This window comes from Anas acuta, chromosome 14 (genome assembly GCF_963932015.1).
Source record: "Anas acuta chromosome 14, bAnaAcu1.1, whole genome shotgun sequence".
Classification (NCBI taxonomy): domain Eukaryota; kingdom Metazoa; phylum Chordata; class Aves; order Anseriformes; family Anatidae; genus Anas; species Anas acuta.
This window is the reverse complement of record NC_088992.1, coordinates 13,604,529-13,632,100: the sequence shown is the minus strand read 5'-3', so window position 1 is coordinate 13,632,100 and position 27,572 is coordinate 13,604,529. Positions and strand designations below refer to the sequence as shown.

Sequence of the window (27,572 nt, the reverse complement as noted above, 5' to 3'; positions counted from 1 at the left end):
CCGGCCCCATTTACCCCGGCCCATTGGGATGGACCCGCCTGCTCCTACCCGTGCCTGCCCCACGGTGTCTCGGGCTGGGAGCCCCCAGGAGCTGTGTGGTTTTGGGGTTCAGCAGGGAGCTGGGGGGCTCCTTGGGCCTCCCCCCCTGGCTGTGTCCCCTGCCAGAGCTGTGTTGTCCCACACGGGCTGCGAGCGCCCAAATCCTGCTTGCAGCACCCAGACCCACCCGGGCCGGCTGGGTTGGGCTAAGCCAGGGTCTGTGCTGCTTCTCCTCGCCTCCCCCCCCTTTTCCCTTTTCCCTTTGTGTTTTTGTGAAAGGTGTTCCCGGGGCTCGCTCCGGTTCCTTGTTGTTTCCTGCGTTTTTCCTGCGGGGAAGCGGGGGCGGTGGGAGAGGCCCTGCTGGCAGCGCCTTGCTCCCAGCACACAGCCTCCACGGCCAGCCCAGGAAAGGCTGGGGCTCCTCAGCTCCGGCCTGCTCTGAAATGGACCGAAAGCCCAGTTTATGGCCCAAAACGCCGGGTCTTTGGGTGCTAGGGCCGCCTTAAGTGTTTGGTGAGAGTTGTTTCTCCTTGCCGAATTGAAACTTCTTGTTTAAAGAGGGCATTGTTTGATGTTGAGTCATTAACAGTTTGCTGTTCACAGAGAAGCCCTTTTGGAAGGAAATGCCTTTGACTTTTCTCAGGAGAAACAGACAATGACTTAGTTTTTGTTTTTAAAATGCTTTGCCCCAACCTTGTCCATAACAAACAATGTGCCTTCAGTCGTTCATGTTTTTTCAGCCAGCTCTAATAATAGGCCTCCGCATCCGAGATTAAAAGTTTACCCAAGGTGGCAGGGGGGAGCGCAGCGGGCAGAGATTAGAAATCCTGCCCTGACTTTAAAATACTGAAGCGTATATTTACGTCTCGGTACATCCTCCAGCTTTGTGAAACATCAGCATTTCCAGGGTCTGACGTGTAATGGCAAACGTTAATGTACAGCTTCTTCACAGGGCTTCCGTGGGTCTGATAAAGTGAATTGAAAGATGTAATAGCAAATTAATTTGTGTGTTTTCGGCGGCATGAATATCTTCCTTCTGCAGCTGTGAGATGGAGAAACTGATCTTGCAAAAGAATCCACATAAGTAGAAATGTTTATGGGCTGGAAATAGGCTTCAGTGGAAAGTCAGACCCACACTGAACTTGTGTCTAATGTTACGATTTGATTTCTAAACTTCTTTTCTTACGGAGAGAATTAGTTAAGCTCACAAGCATTTAACGGCCGAAGCAATCTGCTCGTCATAGATGGATAGCGAGGTCAGCCTGGGGTGAGGACGTAGGGGGCCGTGCCATCCTGTCAGGGCACTTGCTGTGTTGTGTCAGCTTCAGTCCTGCTGGCATCTCTGGGCATTGCTGGACGCCAGAGGAAACGTGGTGAATGAAAGAGGAGTGACTGTTACTTTGTTGGGACCATACCAGGCTGAGACAAAGTCACCCAGCACAGCCTTGAATGGCTGTTACTGTTTTCTACTATCTTGCCGTAATTGGAAATTGCTCCGAGTCTCGTGTTGTGGAACGTTAATGTATATAACCTTGAGGATTTGGGTTCTTTATTACTTCTGGGAATTCACCCTAATTTAGCTTTATAGCTAATCCAGAATAGCTCCGCTCAGTGAGCTTGTAGCTCGTGCATTGGTTGAACAGAATTGCAGCTTCACAGAAAGTGCAGATGTTTGATAATTACTACTTTTAGCTCCATACTATTTTAATCCAGCGTGTGAGACTGAAAATAAAAAGTACTCACAAAGCCGTGTACCAGCACCCTTGCTGGAGGAAGTAAACAGGAAAGCTGAGCACTGAGGGTGACCTGTGGCACCGGGAAGCAACGGTGGCAGGTAGGAGTTGATGCAGGGAGGTTTTTCTTTGAGGTAAAGGAGTCGCAGGAGGCATGCAGTGACTGCAGCTGCAAAAGGGATCTTTCTCCTGAAAACCTGCGACTCATCGTCTTCCAGTCAGGGTGACAACGGGTGTGACTGTTTTCCTGTGCGTAATGGCTTACTATAGCACTCTCCTACTAGCAAATCTGATACTCAAATATGATTCATAATTCCTCCTCGACTGTTCTTTTTAAAGAGCCAGCTACCTTTTATCTGAGCATGATTACGTATTTTTGATAGTTAATCCCAGCTGCACCATGTGAAACATCTGCTGGTCCTTTCACAGATGTTTATGAACAGCTCTGGTGGAATCAAAGGGGAGCAACCTTTATTCTGTGCTGTGTGAAGTGATGGAAATTATTCGATATTCAGATCTAAACTACCCCAGTTTGCAAAGGGAGGTTCTCCGCTAGGCCCTTGACATCGCCTTAATTCTGTTATCATTTTATCATTTTTCTAATTTATAAGACAGCTACTTGATTAATCATCTAAACTCAGAATATATTTTGAAATGTTTTCTTTAAATCAGGCAGCTACAAACGGGAAAAGCAAGCTTGGGGGCAGTTCTAACTAAAGGGGATAACTTACCAAGGTGGAGTGGAACAGCAGTGAGAACATTGAACCAAACTGGATGCCCACCAGCTCCCCAGTAGGGCTGCTTTAATATATTAAATGACACAAAGAGGAGGAGTGTTGATGTACGTGATGATCTAGGAGTGAGTTAAATTCCTTAATGTTTCCGAGGGGGCGAGCAAATAAGCTAGAGCAGTGGCAGCAGCGTGGCAGGTAGGGTTTTGCTGCTGCTAATGAGATACAGTTTTAGTTCTGTGTGTTTTTTCCCAACTACATCCAGTTTTCTAAGCTGTCCCTGCCTTGTTAGGGAGCAGAGCAGTGCTTTGCTGCTGGTACTTCAGAAAGCTTTCTGGTCAGCAGGAGCTGATGCCAGGGAGCAAATGAGATGTTGGTGTAAGTTAGGTCTGGGGTGCTGAGAGCCCATTGGTGCTCCCTGCTCTGGAGCAGCATTCAACAGCTATTTTAAGAAAAAGAGAGTGAAATTAGAGGGCTTGTGGAGAGCCGATGAAGGATCGGGAGAAGAAGGTTTTATTTTTTTTTCTGGAGATGAGAAAGCTTGGGTCAGACACTTCTGTCCTTGCTGCTGTGCAGCACCAGATTGAGAGGGTGTTCAGGGAAATAACAGATTTGCTTCCTTTCAATTAATAAAGGAGTCAGTAAGAAGTACAAAGAAGTGGTGCTACCAGGAACATTTTTTTAACCCTTGCCCTTGTACCGCCTTTCCCACCCCCTCAAGGGTTCGAAGTTTTTGTTCGTTCAGTTTATTTTGGGTGCTTTCACAGGTGGTAAAGCAGCTCTAAGGCTTTAAGGGAGGATTTTTCGTGTCCTGTCTTTTTTTCTGGGTGATACAAACTCTGCCTACGAGATCCACTTAAATAGTCTGCACAAAGGCTACACTAGCAATATAGCTTCGCATACCCAGAAGGGTCAGCTTAATTTTTCATGTAAACAAGGCTGAGCTGTGTGCCTATAAAATGGTGTTTAACCTGCGTAGCACTGGGCAAGTCAGTATTCATCTTTGCAAAGTGCTCTTGAGATTTTCAGCTGGAGCCATAGAAAGGTAATTTTTTTTATTGACTAGAATAATAATTGTATTCAGAGGACAGAGCTGGCTGTGTGCAGACAGACGAGGGAAGGTGCACGCGGGTCTCTGCTGCGTAAATGCAGCTAATGGAGATGTACAAGCTGCCTGTCCTGTACCATCCTGCTTGCAAATGTGTCATTGTAATGTATGCTTGTAAAACTAATTTCCTTTGGCATGACTCGGAGACCTAGCGAGTCTCATTGCTCAATGTCGAGGAGATGCTTGGGATCTTGGATAATTCATAAAATAACATTTGCGGGTATGTGTGGAGGTGACGAGCTCCGTACGGGCTTCACGTGTGATTTGTCAGTGTGGAGGAACAGTTCGTTTCGAGCAGTACCTGGTGTCCAGGTGTCTGAGCCATCTTGGAATTGAAATAATTTATTTAAAGGATGAGAAGTCAGAACAAGGAGCTGGAGGTGGTGAGCGGGGCGCTTGGTGCGATGTGATGAGCGCGGCTGAGATGCCCGCCCAGCCTCCCGTCCTGCCTGCACGCCCCTGGCTGCGGGGAGGCCTTGGTTGGATGGGTCCCATCAGCTCTGTGCCCATCTCCTGGTCCTTGGTGAGGTCTGAAATTACGGGTCCTCTGCCAGGTAACACCACCAGAAGGAGGGGATAGGGCAGGAACCCCAGGGACAGTCCCATGCCTTCTGTGTCACACTAGTGGCTCCATGTGATGCCTCGGAGCTCTGATGGATGCTCGTAGGTGGTGGCCCCGTTCAGAACTTCTGACCCTGGCCACCTTTCATAATCGTTCAGCTTCTCGTCTCCGTATCCCTCTCTGTCTCTTTCTTGGGCGGTGGGAGTGTGTAACGCCATCCTGAAACGGGAGGGGAACAAGCAAGCAATAAAAGGAGGAAGTAAAACGTAAGAAAAGGTCATTGTTTCCAAAAGGCACAGTTCAATGACTTAACTTCTTTCAAATCCACAAACCTGGCTGGGAGTTAAGGCTTTATACAAAGGAGGAACATGCTGGATTTTCTGGGAGAGCAGAAAGCCATCCTCTGGTTTGGTCGTATGAAAAGGGCTGAAATTTCTCTATGAAGTATTGGTTTATAGTTACTGCCACTTGGAAAATGTGTTTAATTACGAATCTCTGCTGTTACAACTGGAAACATGTTTCCTAATGAACATTAAGCAACACGCCCTAAGAGCAGAGCTGTGGGGAGTGCTCCTAGGGCAGTGGGCTTAGCCATTGCTTGTTGGTCCAGGGCACTTCCACTGCTGCTGGAGTCCTCAAAGTGCTCTAATTTTGTACTAATACACTGAAGAGAGCAGTATAATTGTTTTTTTTTATTTTTTTCTTCACTTTTAGCTGGGATTAGGGAGAAAAGCAATGAAATACAATGCAACAAACACCAGTAAAAAAGAAAAAAGCTGGAAGGCTTATTTGTAGCGAAGCAGAGTAATGCAAGCTAGTTGTACAGGGTTAAAAATCCTATAGCCTGAAAGGGCTGGGGGGACAAAAGTTCCTTTCTTGTCTGTGTGTATCAGTACTCTACCATCAGGTTGTCTAAGCCGTTTTACTGAGTTTGCAGGAAATGGTCAGGATCGTTTGGTTGTGTTCAATGAACGTCGTTGTGGGTCTGGCAAGTCAGTGGCTATCAGTGAAAGGTGTGGAGTTCAGCAGAACCCGAGTGCTGGTGGAAAGGCAGGACAGGACAGGAGCTGTGTCTTATTTCTTGCTCTTGGAGGTGAGGGGAGAGAGAGAAAAGTTTCTTTAATCAGACTGTAACTCCTTTTTTAACTCAGTAAATCACTGTTAGCAGATTAACCCTCCCTCTCTTTTTCTCCCCCAGCAAAAACCATCAAGCAATGACTCCTTCCTCTCAAACCTTCCAGTTCCTTCTTCCTGTTTTTGGAAATCTAGGTGGATTAATGAGATTTATTATTATTATTTTTAATTCCAAAAGCTGCTTTCACTGGCCATCCACACGTTAAGGCAGTGATGGGCAGGGGCTCCTGTCTGGGCAGACTGCTACGTACTCACAGCGACTTCGTGCCTGGTGGGTCTGGCTGTGGCTTTGCAGAAAGCTGCGGTGTGCATCCAAAAATCTATTACAACAGCTTTTTTTTAATTATTACTACCTGATTTGCTCTTCTGGAGAAGATGTGAGGCTGCTGTTGGTCCATCCCCTCCACGTTGGCAGCATCTTCGGCTTTGTTCCAGGCTGGTGGGGAGAGGAGGTGTTTGTTAGAGCATCCTCCCGTACTTATTCCTCCAGATAATTGCAGTCAGTTAAAAGACACTTAGCTCATCCAAACAACACTTGTGTATTACATTCATGTTCGCTCTTCATCCTGGGGTTTGTTTTTGTGTTTTTCCTTCCTTCTTAACCAGCAGCATGTGTTGGTGGAGCTGCAAGTTGAGAGTTGTCTGGAGGCGTGCAATGATGGTGCAATTCTTATTCCCACATAACTAATTCCTTGTTTATAGTGAAAAGATGTTATTGAAGGTTGCCGTGTGCATAAAGAGAATTTCTGGGCATTATCACTTCTGGATTTTATTCTGTATTTTTCCCCCCACTAATTGCTTTGTCACTTTGTAGATGAGTGTTCCTGAATGCAAGCGAAGGCCTGGGAAAGAAATTCTAAATGACTTGGTTGAAACTTGAGAAAGCATTGTACTTCCGAGGAATCTTTAAGCTCACGTTCTTCTTTGCTTTAGTGGCTGTTGCTCTCTCAGTAGTTTATGCAAATGGAAAAGGCAATGGAGAAAATGCTTTCTCACTTCTGTAACATGATGGTGAGTTCTTGCTCTGTAGTCTTCAGTTGTTTCTGTGCTGGTGGCGCAGTTGAGAACAGTATCGTGTTTACTCTCTCTCAGTATAGACTGTCCATTTTGTCCATGTTTAAGCAAATTCTTTTATCAAACCTCTAATTAGAAGAGTCTCATTTCTCTTCTTTCAAAACACAAGTGTCAGCTCCAACAGCCCCCGTATTTGCATACTGCAGTTCCATAACTGTTAATGAAAGCCCAGATGTGGGAGATGGGGTCAGCTGAAAGCACTGAATGGTATTGCATAACCACGCATCCATTTGGGAATGGAAATGTGGTTGGAGTGGGGTCAGGTCCTGGTTATTTCTAACTCCACAGCTTAAACTGCACTTTTATGGAGAGCTGAAGAAGATCCGGATGAAAATACCCCGGGTTTGTTTGCCTTTTATTGCTAGCAATTGTGTGTTTTTGGTTTTTTTTGCAAGCTAAACAAGAATTAATTTTGCAGAACTGGCAAATTGTTGTGCCAACTGATAAAGTAGGTCAATTTATTACAAACTTTGAGGAACGCTTGTGGCACAAATTCATTTGTGAAAAGGTTGTCCCTTTTTCCTCACGTTCACTCACTGCTAACTTACATCGGTAACGGGAACCTGTGCTGGCAGGGCCTGGGCTTCGTGGCGGTGTGCTCTGTAGCCCCAGCCTAGCTATTACATCTCCAGCTCCTGCGGCTCCCCTAGGGTCTGAAACTCGTGCTGTAAGTGGCAGGCAGCTCTTCTGCCATTAATGGCTCAGGGAAGCCTTACTTCACCAGGGATTTGAGCCTCAGGGGTGGGAAGAGGGCTCTCAGCAGCGGCACTGAAGTGGTCCCGCAGATGTACGGCTCTCACCTGGGCTCTGACATCCCCGCTCCAGCTGGGTCTGCTTGTCCTGTCTGCAAGTGCTGTCGGCACAAGCTTAAATTTAGGGAGAGTGGTGGTGAGAGGGCTGGGGTCGGGTGTTGAGGTTGCTTTTGCTGCAGAGCTGAGTTAGCGAGGGATGCTGCTCCTCTCTGAAACTGCGGGTGCATGGCCCTTCTGCCTGGCTGCAGTCCTGATCCAAAGAGCAGCTGAAACGCATGGGTTAGAAACCTGGTGATTACTTGTGCTGATTTTGGAAGGTGTCTTCTGGGTGTCAGTATTGCATGTTCTGGCATAAGTGGCACCAGTATTTTCCTGAAGATGGAATGAGTGGGTTTACTGGGAATGCTGATAGCTCCCTGCGCAGGCTGTGGTGTCTCCCTTCCCCAAATGTAAAGTTTTGCAGCTAGAATGTGAAAATAAATCTTGGTTATAAGAGAGATCCTTTCGCTAAGGAGAAGCCTGTGCACCCTGTAGAGCAGTGCCCGATACCTCATCAGTTTTCTTTGTGTGTAGTTAGACTCCTAGGTGTATTTTGGAAGCCACAAGCCATACAGAAATAAATGGGAAGCTTGTTGGGCCGTACAGCCGTATCCATCTGGACAGTTAAGCAGGCACAAGCACGAGTTTGGTTCTTGCATCCTGTAAGGATATCATCCATGACTTGAAGCCTTAATGTGGCATGAATAAACCAGTAATTGCCCGTGCTTGCTGTGATTTGGCTTGCACCGCCATTCCAGCTCCTTTGAGGCAAGATAATGATGCCAGAACAGAACAATCAAAGCCTAACGCTTACGTAAGGAAGGCGGGAGGCTGCTGCTAGCAGTTACTGCTCCAAAAAAAGTTCATTGGGAGCTGTGCAGTCATTGCTGTGGTCCCAGGAATGCTGGTGAGGTTGCTTCCATCTTCTTAACGATAGCCAGAGGAAATTGCAGGTGTGAAAACCTGCTCTTACAGAACTTATTCCTTTATTTTTTTCCTTCTTTTTTAATGCAAGCTACTTAGAGACTTGTTACAGCAGCAGCTACGTGAAGGTGCACTTCTGCGTGCTGGCTGGTGGCTTCAGGTGGCTCCCTGCAGGCGTCCTGCATGGCGGTACCAGGGGTACGTGCAGAAAGGTGCTGGGGGTGGCTGCGGGTGGGCACTGTGCCCCCAGGGGCACTGATGAGATGCAGGTTTACCCAAAGGGAGTACTCACTTGGCTGGTTTCTACTGCCTGTGCAAAAACTTGTCGTGAGGCTGAATACATTCAAGTGATGGGAATGGTTTAATAATTAAAGAGTAGTCAGTGCAGCATCTATAGCTTGTGGTCGTACCTCAGGTGGTGAAATCCCAGTACTGGAGCTTTCTGTAGAGGTAAAGGCTTCGCTGCGTTTGTGGTGGAGAGCACGATTCGGTAGCCGAGCAGAAGGACTTTGAGATTGTTATGTTAGAGGATGGCTGTCTGCTCTTAGTTGTGTATGCTTGGCTTTAAATAAACAGCTTCAATCAAAACCACTTAAAACCTCCTTGGAAAGCCCCATGTGTGCCAAACAGCCCTGGCCAGCAGCGATTCCTCCTCTGAGAGGAGCGCTGCGTTAGGTGTGGAAGGAGGCAGGAATGCTGATTATTGGATGGGTTCGGTGCTTGGGTAATGAAACCAACCAAAAGAATTCCTTTGGGAGTGGAGGAGCGTGGCTTGCCTTCTGGCTGGAGGATGAAGCTGGGTTGTCACGAACCCTGCCCTGTGCCAGGCTTATGACCTGATGGAACAAGGGATATTCACGTTGCATCGCGCAGAATATCCAGAGAGACTCTGTGAGCACACTAGAGGAGAGGATATAATTCAGAATGTGACTGCAAAGGGAAATAGGAGAGGAAGAACTAAGCCACAGAACAATGTGCTGGGGTGCATGTTGCTGGGCCTGGGCACGATCAGCTGCACAAAATGGGGAGCTAGCTGGGTGGCAGACAGGGAGCGAGAATGGAGAGTGTCCTCCCAGGTACGGACAAAATTCTGCCAAAACTACTCATGCAACACTCTTGTTTGTTTTTTGAACAGCATAATGCTCAAATTCAGCAGGCAGGCTGTTGTGCTTGGCCCAGCACTGACCCCGCTGCGTTCCTCAGACCACGGGTGGAATGCTGTCTGCCTGCAGAGAAGGGCGCTGTGCTTCAGTTCAGAAAGGCTTCGGGAAGCTCCGTGTCAGGGTAGCTGAAATTTGAGGACTGGTAGAAGATGATGGGTGAGAGGCTTAGGGAGAGGCCAACTTGTTTGCTGCCGACAGCAGAAGGTGGTAGGGCTTGCCCTGCAGCAGGGGAGCCCCGTGGTTAGGGCTGCGGCTGCCCGGTGGGAGAGGTTTGCTGTGGTGCAGAGCCCAGGAGGCTGGGGGATGGCTTGGTACAGCATAGGTCGTCCCTGCTAGCTCAGTGCTGCCTGAGCCAGGGCCAGCTCTGCCTCCGGGTGCATTTGGGAGCCCAGCCTGGATGGAAACCCCGACCGTGAGCACACCTTGCCCTGGTGCTGCCATTGTGTCGGTGCACAGAGCTCGCTGTTGGAGGACGGCTCCTTCGTCAGCCTTGGGTGCCTTCGTTCTTACCCTTGCCAAAGAACAGAAATTATTTGCATGCCACTATTCTGGCAGTAAGCACCTGTAGTTAGTCTTAAAGCCTCCAATTAGTGGTTCTGGAAAGCACTGCCACCTCTAGCTGTGCTCCCAGAGCACCGTGGCCTTCAGCGTGTGCACGGCGTGCCGGCTGCCGAGAGCACAGTGTCCTTCAGCCAGGGTGAGCTGCTGCTGGCCGTGCACCAGCCTCTCCCGAGCAGGGCTGGGCACTGCCATGGGTGCAGCTGGGTGGCATGGCATGGCACGGCATGGCACGGCATGGCACAGCACGGTTCACCTCCACCCATGCTGTGCAGCCCCGTGCCCTGCAGGCAGCGCAGTGAGGTGATGTGTATGGGCTGGGCTAACCCAAGAGCCTTGCAGCTCATTGCGGGTGGTGCGTGCCAGGCTGGGGCAGGTTTATGGCAGGGAAAGGAGGGTCTGTACCCCAACAGCATGTGCTTGAAGTTGGGAGTGTAACGGGAACCTGTTCTTCAGCTTGAACTGTTGATTTGCTGGAGGAGGCAGGGGGTGAGGTACCCAGGGATGGCTCTTGCAGAGATGTTACTTGGCTGGGAACTGAAGTTTCTGGAAGCAGCAGGGAGCTTTGAAAGTGGCTTCCTTAAACTCCAGATCTTCCCTCACCTGTCGTGGCCTTGTGTGCACGCCAGAACCAGGAGGATGAAGTGCGTTACTGCGGGGCACCTACAGAAACACCGAGCACCGTCAGGACCGCTGGAACGGCCTGGAGGGTTTGCGGTCAGCCTCTGGGCTGCGAGCGTGGTTTAACCTCGTGGCCTCATGTCTGAGGCTGAAATGAGCAGGGAGCAGGAATGCCCTCCCAGCCCCTCTTGGTGTTTTTTCAGCACCCAGCCTCGCACCGTGTCCCCCTGAACATCTTTGTAGCCGTCTTCTCGCCCCGTGGCTGCTTCTGCTGGCAGTGCTTGTGGCAGCGCGGTGAGCCAGATGGGCAGCGCGTCCCGCCCTGCAGAAATGGATTTCTTTCCCTCCAGCCAAATCAGTTCTTCCCCATCTGGTTAATCGCTCAGCCATGGGCAGAGCTCTGCCAGCACAGAGCGGGTGGGATGTGAAGCCGGGAAGGAGCTCCTGGAGGGCTGTGGGAGGATGAGCGGCGGTTCGTCAGCAGCTTCCCTGCTGCTTTTGGAACCACGGGCAGGGCAAGCGCGGCTTCTTGTGCGGTGACGTCTTTCTGTATATTCCAGTGCTTCAGGCTGAGTGTTGCTCACTCTTTTCCGCTTCGTAGCACGCAGTGCTTTGTCCTTGAGAGTTCTGCTTGGGGTATGTCCTCCTTGGGGTATGTCTGTGGCACGGGGAGGCTCCTCCGCAGCCCCTGGGCTGTCCCAGCTCCGAGAGGCGCTGCACTGGCCTGCAGTGGCGTCCAGCTTTCCAGGGGATGTTCATCTCTGTTACATATTACAGACTTTGCACTGCGACCCCGTCCGCTGGCGCTGTGTGCTGGATGTTAGCCTGGGGGGATCCAAGGGGCACAAACTTCAGCAGGCACAAGAAGTGCCACCAAATCACAGCTTCCCTATCTCAGGCGTGCAGCCCTGCCTTCGCTTGTCCCTGGCAGCTGTCCCTTTATCCCCCCAAAGCACCCAATTCACACACGTATTTGAAGGCTCTCACCTTTTGCTGTGTTCTTCGTGAGTATTTAAAGCTTCGTATTTACTGCAGCGTGCGAGTGGTACCTGAGCTGTAGCTGCCAAACGGTGTAGTTGGTACCAAGCCATGTTTTTAAGATAAACTTCAATAAAGTTCATACTAAGTGGTTTTATGGACCATTACTTTTGGCCAATTCGTGAGCCGTCATACGAACTTGTTTTCAGATGAATTGCCTTCATTATCCTCCTAATACAATTAATGTATCTTCTTGCTGTTACCTCCAGCCCCGCGCTTTGTTTCTGAAAGAGGCATAACAGCATTAAACATACAGAAACAGCTTTTACCTGGAAAGCTAATGGGCTTTCCAGAGTCCTGGGTATGTATCTCAGAAACCATAAAGGCTTTCAGCATATTTTTCTTGGCTATTTACGTAGGCAGCATTCACAACCAGCTAACCAGGAGGGAGTAAAGCAGTGACATGCCCCGCTCAGGGCAGGGGGATGTGTGTGGGCAGAGGGGGGTTTCTGAATGCATTTTTACAGGCTGGCACCTGAAAAACTTACCTTTGCGGAGGGAGGAGAGCTTGCTGTTACTGACCTTGGGGAGCAGTGTGGATGTGCAGGATTTTGGAGAGCCTGAGCCTGTGGTTCCTGATGTTGTGCTGAGGTCGCATTGCAGCCTGCTGCTCTTCCCACGCCAGCCATGCTGCTCGCCTGGTGCCAGCGTTGGCACATCTGGGCCCTGGCACGAGCTGGTGCAAAGCTGGAGCAGCAGAACAAAAAGGGGGAGATGAGGACAGTGACCTTGTGAGTCCCTGCCTGGGACTCGCTGTTGTTGGGGTGAGGAAGTGGAGGCAGCCCTCCTCCCCCTGCCATGGCAGGGAGGTGTCGCAGCTCGGCCCTTTGTCTGTGCCTTCCAGCTTTTTGCTTTAAAACCATCAGGAGTATTTCACACGCTAACATCGGCCTCTCCTTATTCCCCTTCTCTAAGCTTTCAGCTCTTAAAGTTTGTGTTCCCTGCAGCAGCGTAGGCGCTTGGGGCACGGAGGGAGTGGAGAGGTTTGTGCAGGTGAGGTGGGTGCTCCTGCCCTGCGCCTTGCAGAGCTGTGCCTCGCTATGTGACCGTGTGGACACTTCTCAGGGCAAAGATTTGTTCTGGTATCATAGCGAGTGTTTTATCACTTGTGTTGCCTCCTTGGTGTCGTCTCCTTGGTGTCAGACACCTGCCGAAGGCGCTGCTGGCTGCAGCCAGGTGATGCTTGGCCCTGACCTCCTGCTGCCTTGCTCTGAGCTTCTCCGGTGCTGGAGATTTTGTTTTGAATGGGAATTAACCATCCGTGTGCGTGCTGCTGTGTAACTGCCCGTGCTGCTGTAAAACACTTGGTTGTTGGTGTGTGTTGTAAACATGGTTGGGTACCAAAATTAGTGCTTTGCCTCCTGCTTAAAAATAGCGGGCTGCTGTGCTCGCCTGGCAGCTCGGGGACGCCTGGTGCTGTCGGAGCAGTCTGTCTTCTGAGGTGCTGTGCAGGCAGTGTCCTGTCCAGAGCAAGATGTGAAAATACCAGCTGAGAAGCTTTGAAAGCAACTCTGGCAGGAGTGCTTAGGAGGAGGGGGGAAGGAGATGTTGAGAATTGATGACTCTTCCCGGCTTTCTGAGAACACCAAGTTTCAAGGCAATGCTGAGCCCAGGTTTGTGTTTTGAGGACAACCTAAAGCAGGATGAGCTCAATCTGTGGTGTCTGACGTACCATGAACTGGTCCTGTGTGCTTGTTTTAACTGGAGGTATGGCTGTGATCGTCAGCATTAGCTGCTGTGCTATGTAGTGCCGTGGCGTTAACCTGATGATCGGGGTTCCATTTCCTTGAGGAGAGGAGACCAGTTGTAGTAATTGCACTAAACCTTTTCCGGGATCATTTTAGCAGTTCCATTGGGACGTCAGCATAAAAGCGCAATGGGAAGGAAGGGCTCAGTGACAGCTTTTAAGAGATCTCTTCATGCCAATCTGTTCTCTCCCTCCTATGTAAATGTTAAGGGGAGGTGTAACAGCTATCTGAGCCCCTAAACGTGAACCAGCTGAATTCTCTGGCTGCGTGGGGCTGACCTAACATTCGCTCCTTTACTCCTGTACTTCATGAGGCTGAATGGGATGAGCGAGTTGAGCTGGCCCCCGGCTCCTTGTTTGCTGAAGCATTTGCAGCACCAGCGTTGAGTGGTGCTGAGCCCCTGGGGCAAGCCAGCAGCTGCGGGGTGCTGCTGGAGCCAGGAGCTGGCTGCCCCAGGGGTGGTGGCAGTGGGCAGGGGTGATCTGCTTCGCCTCCAGCTTCAGGTCTCCAGTCCCACCTCGCCTCTGAGGCCCTTTCTCATTGCTTGGGGACCCCTGATCAGTAGCCGGTGTTACCTGTCCTCTCGCTGTTCTGATTCACGTACTGGGGCATTGGGGTGCTTCTTTGGTTTTGTTGTTTGCACAGTTTTACTTCCAAACCTATACTGTTTCCAAATAAGTTCCGAGGGAGCTGATCAAACCATGCACTGATGGAGCTCTCTTCCTTTAGAGATGACGGCCGTCACTGCCGGAACCGTGAACTTCAAATGGGACCCCAAGAGCCTGGAGATCAGAACACTGGCGGTGGAGAGACTGCTGGAGCCGCTGGTCACACAGGTAAAAACCAATTAATAGCCCGGTTGCCTACCGCCCTATTGTCACACTTTTTTTCTCACCTACTTTTTGTGTGATATGTTGCTTATTTGTCATGTCTTTTTAATAGGTTGTGTTGAGTCACTTCTAAATTGTGGTTTAGGATAGACAGATCCCATTTGCTTTAAAGCCATTAGTGGTTGTTCGAAGCAAGGTCTCGTAAGTTTTCTTTGAGGTTACCTGTGGTTATAGTTCTCTTTGGGAAGAGATTCAGATAAATGGTGAAATTCCCAGTGGATTGTTTTATTAATTTCAAGGCAATGGGGCAGCAGTTTCCTGTGAAGGAATGCTTGCAACCCGTTTATAGCAGCCTTGTGTTGTATATTGGTTACCAACCCCTCCTAACTGGGTCCCACATGAGAAATATGCTTTTATGGCATTTGTTACTGTTTCAGTACATCTTTTACAAGCTATACATGCTTTTTTGAAATTCTGCCCACGCTTCTCACTGGATTTGTGAATAAAAGCTTATTTCTGTATGGTGTCTGTTGCTCAATGAAATGCGCAGAAGAATATAGGGAGGCTACAATGAGTCTTGTAAGTGTAAGCTGTACCTTTTGGGCATTTTGAAGATTCTTTTTCCAAGAACCTTTCTCCTGCAGACCTTCTGAAGTGCACTCAAGAATTAACTCATGTCTTCTGGTGTCGTTTTCCTGAAATGTGGCGTTCTTAAGCTGACAATATGAACTGGACGCAGCCTGTGCAGGGCAGGAGCTGAAATGATGAAGTTGTTTCCAGTGTTTGCATCCCTGTAATTGCCAAGTTGCAGTCCATACTTCTGAAGCGAGTTGCCATTTGTTCCCCTCTAGATGCTTGGCTGTGCAGTTGGTGATCTGCTGTGTTGCTTTGATGCCAGAGTTGCTGATGGAGCCTTTCCTTAACAGTCCTAATTTGGCAAACTTAACTGAGCAGACTTGTTTAAAGGACCTTTTTGTCCAAGTTCAGTGTCTGTAATTCATTCCTCAAGTAGTATAAAAGGCGGTGCTGGCAATCTCAACTTTTGGGAATGATGAGACTGATAAAATGCAGAGAGGAAAGCTGAGCAAATTGCCTTGCTGCAACTATTTGTAATACATGATGAGCAGAGGCTACCAGATAGAAGTGCTTCCCATTAAAGGACGGCTGAACTCCCAGCTGATGGGCTTTCCCTCTCTGAATCAACCTGAACTAACTTACTGACAAGACAGATTCAGCTCTGAGGTCCTTTCTTTGCTTTGCGTTTAGTTGGCTGGCTGTAATATTCACTGTTTTGACCCGAAAGGATATTGTGTTGCTCGATTTCTGTAGATAATGGCTTCAGCCTTGTTTTAAGTCTTTTTATGCCTGGAGAACTGTCCCAACCTAATTATCCTCAACTTGGTTCTTTCTAGTGTAATGCCAAATAGCTGTGGCCTGTTATTGAGATTGCAGTTCATCAAAATACAAATAGAATTCTATTCCTAAAATGAAATTTTCAGGTCTGCTTCTGATAAGAAAGATCTCTGAGTAGTTTAGCTGAATTTATAAAGCTCTTTAATGAATCAGAAAGCATAGTAATGTTTAAAGAGAAGTGAAAAACACTTGTTTGCCAGCCTAGCCTTTGGAGCTGAGAGTAGTGGAAGCATTAGAACTATGCTGCCTAAAACCAGAAAAATGCTTGTGACCTTACTCTCATCTGAAATTGTTTTTTTTTCTCTTCTGTTCATAACCTTAGGTTACGACATTGGTTAACACAAGCAACAAGGGCCCCTCTAATAAAAAACGAGGGCGCTCTAAGAAGGCCCATGTGCTGGCTGCTTCAGTTGAACAAGCAACAGAGAATTTCCTGGACAAAGGAGACAAGATTGCGAAAGAGAGCCAGTTCCTTAAGGAGGAGCTGGTAGCAGCTGTGGAAGATGTTCGCAAACAAGGTAAGAGAGATGCATCTGATAGCTTTTTGAACTAGAATTTTTCATAGCAAGTGAAAATGTTCCCGTTACCCTTCACTGTTATTTCTAATGTTTATGCTCCTGTTTACTTGTGTAGCTTCTCAGCTTGTCTAGCTGGCTTCCTCTAGCAAAAATTATTAACTGGGCTTATGTGGAAATCAAGTCTCCTAAGTAGAGATTCAGAGGAGAGAGGGAGGAGGGCTGAGTCTTTGAAGAGTATTTAAAGCTCAATTTAGGCTAAGAAGCAACTTTCCCCCCTACAGACTACCACCTATAAATGTTACAGAACTAAGTCTCAAAAACTTGTCGATTACCTTCTGCAAAATTCAGATGTATTCAAAACAGCATTGTAGGAGGAAGAGCTGAGTATTGACTTAGAACTGGATGTCTTGAATATGCAAAATGTAAACAGCGACAAACAGAATGCAAGGACTTTGATTAAATATTCCAGACTTCCTCCCCCACATCTAGTGTTGATTTTTATCATTTTCCTTGTTGCTTTTCTTACAGGTCTTTTCCAAGAAAGCCTATGGAGCTGGCTTACTCTAAAATATGCACTAGTAAATGTTGTTCCTCATAAATCATTTATCATTCTTCCAGTCATGAGCCTTTTCTATGCTTCAGTGAAACCCAGTCAACTGGTATTAATGGCGGCTGCTGCTGCAAAAAAAGAAAAACTCATTAGCATTAATTACTTGTTTGTAGCTGAAGTTGCACAGTGATGAAATATTACTTGAAAATGGCTTTAAGTTCTAGACGAGCCAGGTTGACAGACCAAAGAAAGATCAACATAAGAAGGCTGCAATGTAAAGGGCTAATTGAGTTGGCTTAATTTAACAACAAGCAACAGCAAAAGAGACCCCATTGTCTCGAAGGACTTTAATTCTTTGGTGCTAGCTTGATTGCTGCTCATTATTGGGAGTCCGAGTTCATCTGTGTATTTTTCACATCGCTCTTAGTGATATTAGTGTGTGAGGGAGGTGTACTTAGTCCTGGGGATTACAAAATTGAATTTCCTGAATTTGTGGTTGTATGCTACAGTGAGAAGCTGGTGGGAAAGACTGCTACAGGAAGCTTCAGTATGACCCTTTCACTTCTTGGCCCCATTTGATTTTGAAACTATGCAGGCTTTGTGCCAAAACTTCCCATGGTCTCTGACGGAGGAGCTGGAGTTCAGAGCTGAGAGGTGCTGGAGGAGAAAAAGCACTGCCACCTGAATGTCACGATGCTGCTTCCTCCTGCAGAAGGAGGCTTGCATGAGATCTGGTGCGCAGAGGGGACAGCTGCATCCCTTTTAGGAAGCTGCATGGGTGATGGTTAAGCTCAAAGATGCACCCGATATGACTGGTGCCTACAGCTGCTTGCTGGCTGCTGGGGCAGCACCACTGCCTGAAGCCTGTGTCCCCGTCACGGTGGCAGTGTCTGGGCAGGTGGAGCTGAGTGGAGTGACCTCTCGTTCGGGAATAAAACCTTTGAGATAATTAGAAGCAAGTGGTGGAAAATGAGACAGCAGTCTGAGGAAGGAAGGGTTGTTGTTGCCATGCCCAGGGCTCTGTGCTGGTAGGATTGTGCTTCTGTAGTGCTAATGACAGGAAAAAACTCCACCCATTTATGTACAGGCTCTGCTCTTCAGAACTGCTTCCAGTGTTGTGGCAGACTGGTTGGATTCATGAACTGGAGAGATGAGGGAAGCGTGGTACCAATGCCCCGTGCCTGTCAGCATTCAAGGGCAATTTGAACAATGCCCTCAATAACAAGGCTAACTTTAGGTTAGACCTGAAGTGGCCGGGCAGTTGGACTCGATTTTTTTTGTCTAATCTAAATCTACCTTCTTTTAGTTTAAATATATGACTCCTTGTTCTGTTGCTACATTCCTTGACAAAGAATCCCTCCCCAGCTTTCCTTTAGGCACAGGCTGAACAATCCCAGCTCTCCAGCAACTCTGGATGCCTTGGTCAGCAGAAGGGTGATTGTGGACTGGCTGTGTCTGTGAAGGCAGCAGTAAGATTATAGATGTACAACCCAATTTATCTTCTGCAGAAGACAGGAAAATAGAATTAATAATGCCTCTATTTAGAGTAGGGAGAGGTTTAGATACCGTAATAAAAAAAGATGAATGAATGTAGACAGAGGTTATGAAGATGATTAGGACAATAGATAACTTGTCTCATCAGAGAAAATTAAAAAGTTTTTTTTTTAGCTCAGCAAGAAGATTGAGAGGGTACATGACTTTAGTGAACACGCTTGTTCATAAAATCCATTTGTTGGGGGTAAAAACAAAGAAGTGAAAAGAGCTATTTAGAATGAGTGATAGTATGGCTACATACTAAATCAATATAAGTGGATCACTTCAAAGTCTTCATGATTTTTAGAATGTAAGAATAAATTACAACTGGCTTTAAATATTAAACAGCTTCATGGAAATCCCAAAGTAGGATTTCTGGCCCTTTAAGGGTTTGGACTTTTGGACTTATTTTGAAGTAGTGAAACTTCTTAAAAAGAATATTTTTAAGAGTAGTGGAGAAAAAAAACTGAAGATTTTTTTTTTTTTTCAGAATGGATCCTGCTGTGGTATAGAAAAGCTGTAGTAGTGGGAAAATGTCTGCTGTGAGCTCTGATTTCAGCATCCTTGCAGTGTCTCACGTTGATTTCAGCTGTTCTGGTTTTGCTGGGTAATGGAAGGGGCAATGATGGTCTTGCCCTGCCTTACTTCTCACACTGCAAGCTCCTGTTCCCGAGCCTGTTGTAGGGTTTTACCATCTGGAAGAGACAAGGACTGGCTGTATGGTGAAGCAGCCAGCTCTGCCCGTGCTGTTAGGCAGTTTTGGAACCAAGGAGGTTTCTGGGCCAGATGCTTGGCACTGTGACAGGCTGCAAGCTCTGGGGTCAGGTAGGAGATCTCTCAGGTCAGGCTGCCCAAGGTGTTCCTGTTCTCCTGCAGAACTGGCCATAGCTCACTTCCTCTGTGTATCCGTGTGAGCATGAGAATCCAGGGTATTACCTGTGTTCTTACTGTTGCCTGTCTTCCAGTGGTAATTTTACATGACAGACCAAAAATTAAAGCTTAAAATTAGAAAGCACGAGCCTGTGTGTAGGGTTTGATGTAAGAGAATGAATAGTTTTATGAGTCCTGTGGGTTTTGATCATGTCGCGTGGCTGTGGTTGCAGGGAAGTGGACAGACTGATTCAGCATGGTTCCTTTCAGCCCTATGTTTGAGTAAGTTTTCTCCAAAACTGAACAGTGGGGCAAATTATGAAAGTGTAAAGCTTTTTTTTTTTCAGCTGTACTTCACACGAGACGCGCAGCTTAAGGATTTCAAAAGGCCAGAAGGAAGCCAGCTGCATGAATAGCTTCATGTTAAACACTGAGTTCTTGGAAAAACTCAACTTTACAGCTCTGTTGTGACCAGTTAGCTTAATTTCTTGAAAGGCTGCAAAGAGTTCTCACTTGTTTTCCTGCAAGAACAACGTTTGAGGAGTATGCCACTCCTTGTGTTAGAAGTGATTCCCCAGCCCAGGACTTGAGACCTTTGAAAAGCCATAACCCAAGGGAGGTCTGACACAAAATGCAGATGAGCCATACACACAGCATATGGATTTAACTGAAGATAAGATTAAGGAATTAACAAAGCTTTTGTTTCCACAAGTATAAATTCCCATGTTGATATGGCAGAAAGAAGCCTGAAATACAGCCTTTAATACAGTCACTGGCCGTCTGCTGGAGGGCAGAAGAGGCTTTGTCCTTCCCAGTAGGATGCCAGGACAGCCTCTTCCCACTCTCATGGTGGCCAACGAAGGTGGCATTAGTGGAAGGTTGGACTTCAGCACCCAGGGTAATGAAGTCTTCAAGCTGTGGCTTTATCTCCACCATCACTTGGCAGGGAATTGGCAGCCGTGGGGGAAATGAAAGAGGGAGCCACGGGCAGGCAGAGGCATGGCTGGGGTGGGAAGGAGCCGTGAGCTGTGGGATCACGGGCAGGGAGCACCAACAGTGACCCAGGCAAAGGCAGGGCTCTGCACGCTGTGTCTGCCAGAGCAGTAAAAGTGGTTCATCAAAATGCTGGGGGAGAACATACGGGGGCTGGCGTGCTGGTGGCACTCCTTGTGCTGCTGATACCGTGACAGGAGCAGCCTGCAGACAGGCTTTAAACTGCAAGGTGCTGAAGGGCACGAGATGATGCATGGGCACGAATTTGTGGCTTAGGGAGGGGGAATTAAAAAAAAAAAAAAGCATCGGTGCCTGTGTGTGTCCTAACTGCACATAGGGCTTCCCTGCCTCCCCTCTGCCCATCTCCGCCTCCGATCAGCGCCCAGGCGGTGCTCATGTAGAGAAAGCTTTTCTGTCATGGTCATCGTGCACCACGCTGCCGAGGAGGATTAATAGTGCTGTCTGAAAGTGCTGTCAGACCCTGTGGGCATAGTGGGAATGAGACTAGAAAATGGTAATTTTCTTTTGATGGACTAAAATCTTACTATTTCTGAAATGGGCTTTGTTCCATTAGATTTAATTGAATTCTTAGCGTTTTATTGACAGGATCATAGTATGGCTACCATTGCCTCTTCTTCCCTTGACTCTCTTTTATTATCTCTCCCTTATAATATCTAGTGAAAGAATCTAAGGTGGTATTGGAAAAACAGATTACTCGTATAGGAATTCATATCAGCTGTATAATCTAAGTTGCAGTCTGACTCTTTTGCAGTGTATTTTTTTATTTAATTCTTGAAATCCTACTTTTAAACTTGCTTTGCTGCTTCTGGCTTCAATTTGAAAATGAGAAGACCATGTTGGTTCAGAGTCGAACTCCTAATGAACACCCACACGCAGTACCTGGCTGCGTACAAAGGTCAGGGCACTGTTCCCTACTACCCTTTGAATCTAGTTAAAATAACTGCACCTGCTGAGAGTTCTTCATAAAAAGTCTGAGAGTTAGCTTTCTTTAATTTGTGGAGGAAAAAAAAAAAAGCAACAACTTTCATCTTCCATTAATTCCAGAGAGCTGGTTGTCTTTTGACACTCTGACAAGCTGTTTGAAACTTACTAAATCTTTTAAAATCTCTCATTAAAATAAAAAGGAATAGTGTTTTTTTTTTTTTTTTTTTTGAGACTGGCATATGAAATTATGAATTAAAGGATGGGTGGAAGAGAATTTTGTTTTTCAGGGTCGTTTTAGTGATTGCTGAGGTTTGAGCAAAGTAAGTGGCCACCTCTAGGTTGTTTGGAATAGGAAATTGGTGAAAACAACATGACTGTTTTGGGGGGATTGGGAAAGTGCAAATTTTACACGTGGATGAAGGGGGGAATATTTGTCACGAGCTCGGTTGTGGCATGTATCTTAAATGCTGCGATGGTTTATCGATTTGTATACTTGGGGTGATGAAATGAATTTCACTATTATTAGTCTTTTCCAGAATAAATAAAGAGAGTCCTGTCAGCTACATAATTTCATAATTTCATGGCTGGTTGTCATTTTTCCAGCACCGGAGGAACATTTGTCTCTTTCACCAACAGAAAGACTAAAGCTCTTAACGCTTGTTAAAGTAATGAGTCATGGTCCTCAAAAAGTTGGGTAAGGGATGGCTTGAGATTGACATTTATAGCTCATCTGCACTTGTACAGCAGCTTTTTCATGTGTCACAGTGCTGAAGTGGTGCATTTTCATCTTAAAATGTTGTGTGCCATTCTTCGTAGTAGTATTTAAGATGATGGAAGGGTGTTGCATAGGAGGGCACATCTGAACAAAACTGAGTGTGTGGGTACAGCTGCTCGGCCAGGCTGCTGGCTGTGCTGGGGCTGGGCTGAGCTCTGGAGGTGCAGAGAGCTTGGGCGCTGGAAACTCTTCCAGGGCAAGCGTGTGGATGGTGAACCTCAGGCTCTCCAGCTGTAGGGGATTTTTGAGTAGTCAAAATATGTGTCCCAAATAGGGGATGTGCCCCGCTCGCTGCCTGGCTGGGGGAGCGGGCAGCTCTTGGCAGTGCTGGCACAGCATCGTCTTGGGATTTAGATGCGGGCCTCTCCCAGCCCCGTTTGGTAGTGGGATTGCTGGGAACTGATCAGCTTTCATTTCTGCAGCACTGGTTGAGGCTCTTCCCTTATCTGTGAAAAATGTGCTATTCTGCTTCTGGCCTTTGGCCATGTGGACGCTTTCGTGCAGGTTTGGGAAGCCTCTGACACAGCAATTAGTCATAAAGCAGTTGGTGTGCTTTCCTGGTCACCTCCCATTGCCCACAGATCTGTGACCTTGGATACCTAGCGTTTGCTAAACTAAATCCTAGCCGTTTGCTAAATGGTCCTAAAGCACAGCAAAGACCAAGAGCACTGGAGCGGATGCCAAACCTCCCCGCTGTGACGGTGGGAACAAAACGCTGCCCCTCGGGGGGCAAGGTGTGTGTGTGGGGGGGAAGAATCCAAATTTTACATCTGAATACGCGCAGAAATGATTCTTCGGGCTTTTAGAGGAATTTCTGCTGTTGTTTAAAGCAGCCTTTGCTTTTCGTGGTTACCCAACTGCGCGGTTACCATCTGAAGCCCAGTCTCCTCCCGCAGCAGATGCAGCCCCACAGGCTATGAAATGCTGGAGCGTGTCACGAAGCACAGCCTTGCCCCGAGTGCAAGCGGCGCCGCAGCCAGCCAGGTCATCGCCCCGAGTTGTTTACAGCCCCACGAGCTGTGGCGCTTCCCCGTGCGTTTACAGGACACGCTGCTGCTTTTGGCTTAAAAGCAAAGCTTTCACTGGAGCTTTGAAAGCATTGTAGTCTGAAATAGCCAGAGACTGCAGTTCTGCTCGGAACGGCCGTGCCGTGTTGTGTTTGTGTCCCTAGGGGATTGTGGCTTATTACAGCACCTGTATAATTTGAGATAAGGACCAAAGTGTTGTTACTGAGCCCTTCCTCCCTCCTGCCCCACTCTCCCCATTCTGTGTGGTGACCGCACTCAGAGGCAGCCCCGTGCTGGGGTTGCTGGCTGTATTTAAGCAAATGCATTTTGTTTTCCAAATCAGCTCCCCCAGGAATCCTTACCGCCCTGCCCGAAGTGCCATGCCAATAAAAGTGGGACAATCTTTTTTCGCGCAGGTGGCTTGATGAAGACTGCCTCTGGGGAGTTTGCCGATGACCCCTGCTCCTCGGTGAAACGAGGGAACATGGTCCGGGCGGCGCGCGCCCTCCTCTCCGCTGTCACCCGCCTGCTGATCCTGGCTGACATGGCAGACGTCTACAAGCTGCTTGTCCAGCTCAAAGTAGTAAGTGCAGCTCTGAGCCGTGCCTCGCACGCCGCGCTGGCTCTGCCGGCTGGCTTTGCCTCCTGCCTGCTGTACTGACCCTGGAGCTCACTCCCAGCGGCTTGCCTCTGGAGCAGTGATGCTGGCAGTTTTTTTTTTTTCTCTTAGCAGAATGTGTGCAGCTAAGGAGTGTAAAAACATCTGACAGATGTTGTCAGTGGCTTTTGACTCTGCGTTGCACTTCATTCTCAACTTTTAGTATTGAGACTAATGCACTGTGGTCTGTGAACAGCAGATGATAAATCGTTTAATCAAAAGAAATAATTTGGTTTTCTTATTGACTACTACTCCCCTGTATCTAGCAGATGTGACTAGTTATTAGTAGGAACAAGTAGCTTCAGTGGACTAAATCAAATGAATGTGGAATATAGAAGGAAGGCTTTTATTTTTATGAGCAGGAGGTGGGTGGCTTGTACAGAACCTGAGATGCAGCACAGCTTGGCGTTGGGCTGGCTTCAGCTCGGGTTTGAGGGCTCCACTCTTACCCTTTGACAGCCGCAGCCGGGGCTCTGCCAGGGCCCTGGGCTCTTTGAGACACGCATGCCTGGCTGTCCCTGCTAGCTGGTGAGCATGGAGCAGTAGCTCAGCCTGAAGTACTGTTAGCCCTTGACACGTCTCTCTCCAAACAATGAAAGGCAGGAGAGGAAGATCACTTTGTCTGCTATGAGGCCCGTTCTGAAAGCCCATAACTTTCTAAACTGTGTACTGGAATGCTCGGAAAAATATGCAAATATATCTGTATATTCTTTCAGGTGGAAGAAGGTATCTTGAAACTAAGGAATGCTGGCACAGAGCAGGATCTGGGTATCCAGTACAAAGCCCTCAAACCAGAGGTGGACAAACTTAACATCATGGCAGCCAAAAGGCAGCAGGTATAGTGATGGCAGCTCTTTCTTCTGTATATATCATTTCTCTTTATTTTTCAAAACAAGAACATAAGGCAGCCTTACTGCTCTTGGGGACTACCTATTGCTGCTGCTAATTCTTTTTTTTTTTTCTTTTTTCTTGATACGTTGTGTTGCACTCAGTGGTTTTTAGGAAATTGAATGGCGCTTGCCTGGTAAGCAGAAAATCTGCTCAGCTGTAGTACATTGCCTCTGACTCAAATTTTCCTGATAGCATTTGTTTGTTAATGCTTTAGTACCTTAATGAAATGCTGCTTCTATAGAACTGCATTGATGGATGTCAAGACTTCCCATTTTGAAGCAGTGCAGGTGTGGGTAAGGAAAGAGAACTGAGACAAATTTGTGGCCGGTGCTCTGACCATGAGACCACACAGCCTTTGTGATTTGCACAGATGTAGTGAACCCTGGTCACTTAAATAGGGAACAAAAGGCACGGCTGGGAACAGAATTACAGCCCTTTCCAAGGGAGCACTGCGCCATGCCAAGCAATGCACCATAGCTGGCTAGTCTTGCACGGAAATGCCTGTTTGAGGAAGGGTTTGATATCCTGATTGCTTTGTGCATGTCCTGTATTTGCATAGCTAGTGCTTAACCTTAAGTCACGTGTAAAGGTTTTGTTCAACATCGCCGTTGTGACTCACTCCTTTGTAAGTTAAGCTTGAAAAGAAAGTAGAAGTACTGGCAGTCAGAGTTACCTGAAACAGCATAATTCTTTTAGAGCATATTTCTTATTCTGTTGTTCTGTACAAACCAAAACTGCTTATGCATCTCTGACTGCTTGTTTGCTTGCATGGATTCATCTTTGAAAATAAACTGGATGCAGTTTAAAATGGATTGTTAGTTGGTTATGTATCTAGAATCTGATGGCAGTAAATGGGAGTGGGGTTACGATGGCAATACAATAAATGTTCTTAAACTGCTTCATGATGGATTGTTTTACACTATGGGAAGTGGTTGCGTTAAATCTGTAAGCCTGCTTGGCGTGCCCTCCCTGCTTAGTGTGCATCTTACAGAGGTCTTGTATTACACATTTATTTTGAAGGGTCTGTCAGATTTTTTTCCCTGTATGGTAAAGCAGCCCATTTTTTCATTTTCGTTACCTCTTTGTAAGGCTTAAGAAGTAACTTGAAAATGTTCGTGTTGCTAATAATTGTGTTCATTCTTCCTTTTCATAAACCTTTCTGCTTGTGCTGGACTCAGAACCTCTATCTATTCACGGTACTTACATTCCAAAACAGAGGTGATGATGCTTTAGAGAATTGCAGCAGTGAGTGTTTGGGAAAAGACCTATGGACTCTTAAATCTTTATCTTAAATTAGCAGTAATTGTAGTCATTGGATTTATTTTCTCCCTTTGGAGATGAACAAGAAGTTGAATGAGATGATACTCTCGTTCTTCTAAAATTCAGTGTGTGAGTCTCTTAAGGAAAGTGAGCTCCATCTTCTAGGTGTGATTAAAGAAGACATTCTGGTTGTGAGTCTTGGAGTTTAAATTTAAGATCTGGCTTCTCAGATGCAAATTCATGACAAGGCTCCCTTGGTTGAGCTGCTCCATACGGAACAAGCATGTGAATTTTTTAACAAGTATCTCTGTGCTAGTTGCACAAATTAATTGGGTTAATCACTTGTGAAATAGAGCCGATAGACTAATGTTAGCGATTGTCAGAGATTGCCTTTCTTTTTTCTTCCTTCAGTTAAATGATGCTTGCCACTTATGTCTAAGCATCTTAAAGCACATTTTATTTTAAGATGTGGAAGACTGAGGTCGCTACTTATGCATCCTCCTGATGTACTGGTATTGTCTGCTTTCAGAGTGCTGGTCCTGTAGTGTGGCAAGGAGCAAACATGTCTCAGATCTTGAAATGTGAAGCTGTGAATTGCCCTACAGTACTTTTTTGAGTTTTTGTGGAGCTGTTGTGTTCTAAGATGAGTTGAGCTATTAATAATAGGGATATGGGGAGAGCTCAAGGTTGGGTTAGATTTGAGCATACTAGCCAAAGAATCTGCCTGTCTCTTGAAGATGCAGGGAGACAGTGTATGGATTGAATGTGGGGACTGTTTTCAAATGACTTTCTTTCTTTAATTTTCCTAATAGGAATTGAAAGATGTAGGTCACCGTGATCAAATGGCGGCAGCCAGAGGAATCCTGCAGAAGAACGTTCCCATTCTCTATACCGCATCTCAGGCCTGTCTGCAGCACCCTGATGTGGCTGCCTACAAAGCGAACAGGGACTTGATCTACAAACAGCTTCAGCAGGCGGTCACTGGCATCTCAAATGCAGCTCAAGCAACCGCATCAGATGATGCTGCCCAGCAGCAGGGCGGAGGTGGAGAGCTGGCTTATGCTCTCAACAACTTTGATGTAAGTTCTGAACCTGTATGTAAAAAGTGGCAGCTCCAACTGCTGCCTTCGCTCACCTGATTTATGAGCAACAGCTTGCTTTTGCTTATATTACCTGAAAAATCACTTTCTACTGAAATACTGCAAGTCCCAGGTGAAGCAGGCTTTTATTTTTTTGAATATGGCTCTTTTGAAACTAGGATTGATAGAATATAGAAAGGAGCGGTGCTGTTCTCAGTGATTGAAGGCTGTCAAGTTAAACTAGCTCAAAAATAGCTCTTAGCCTACTGATACATTAGATGTAAGTCCTTGGTTTATTTGAAATTGATTATTTCATAATATATTTATGTAATGTATTCTTGTAGGTGACAGAAATGACTTTTTAAAAGTGAATAATATATTTGCAATTGCCCAAACTACCTATTGAGAAGAACTTGAAGTGGGAAGTGTAATATGATCTTTGGTTGGGAATGAAATCACTTCAAACTGATGTGTTGTACTGATCTGTCATATTCTTTATCTTGTATTCTGTAAGTTACTGAGGATAGCCATACACTTTTACTGAGAATACTTTCCTTTTGAAGCCAGTATTTTGTCTACCGCTGATTCGGCCTCAGAATTTTAAACACCTTGGCACCAGCTTACTTCTAAAACTTATTAAATAACACAGGTCTGTTGCTCAGAAAATGCATAATGCTTTTTTCCCCCAAGTGTTGTTCACCTTCTCTATTTTAGCTCGTAGCACCCTTGCTCTTCTGTGTTAATTTCCTGCCATGTTTCTTAACTTCTTTTACCATTTCCCTAAAGGATAAAATGCTATTTGAGGTTTTCCCTATGCCAAGTGTAAAGCCTTTCTATGTGACCTCTTGGGTGTAACAAGATGTCGTGATTATCTTGATCTTTGGGGCTGATTTGGTTTTAAATCTCCTAAATTCCATCAGTTGAGCATTCAGCTACCTGAGTTTTATTTTAAGACTGTGCCTTGGGTTAGCACCCAGAGGACCACAGGTTTGATCAGAGCCCTGTAGGACAGGAAGGCAGCTCTGG

General features: G+C 46.8%; 1 protein-coding gene across 1 annotated transcript in view; it reads left to right on the top strand.

The window, feature by feature from the left end:
- The window catches only part of CTNNA1 (catenin alpha 1), a 111,574-nt gene that overhangs the window by 734 nt on the left and 83,268 nt on the right, over window positions 1-27,572 (top strand). The window contains exons 2-6 of the mRNA XM_068698147.1: window positions 13,954-14,060; window positions 15,790-15,985; window positions 23,075-23,241; window positions 24,033-24,152; window positions 26,280-26,546. Of these exons, the coding sequence (XP_068554248.1) occupies window positions 13,956-14,060; window positions 15,790-15,985; window positions 23,075-23,241; window positions 24,033-24,152; window positions 26,280-26,546 (855 nt within the window). The 5' untranslated portion in view covers window positions 13,954-13,955. The remainder of the gene's footprint in view (window positions 1-13,953; window positions 14,061-15,789; window positions 15,986-23,074; window positions 23,242-24,032; window positions 24,153-26,279; window positions 26,547-27,572) is intronic.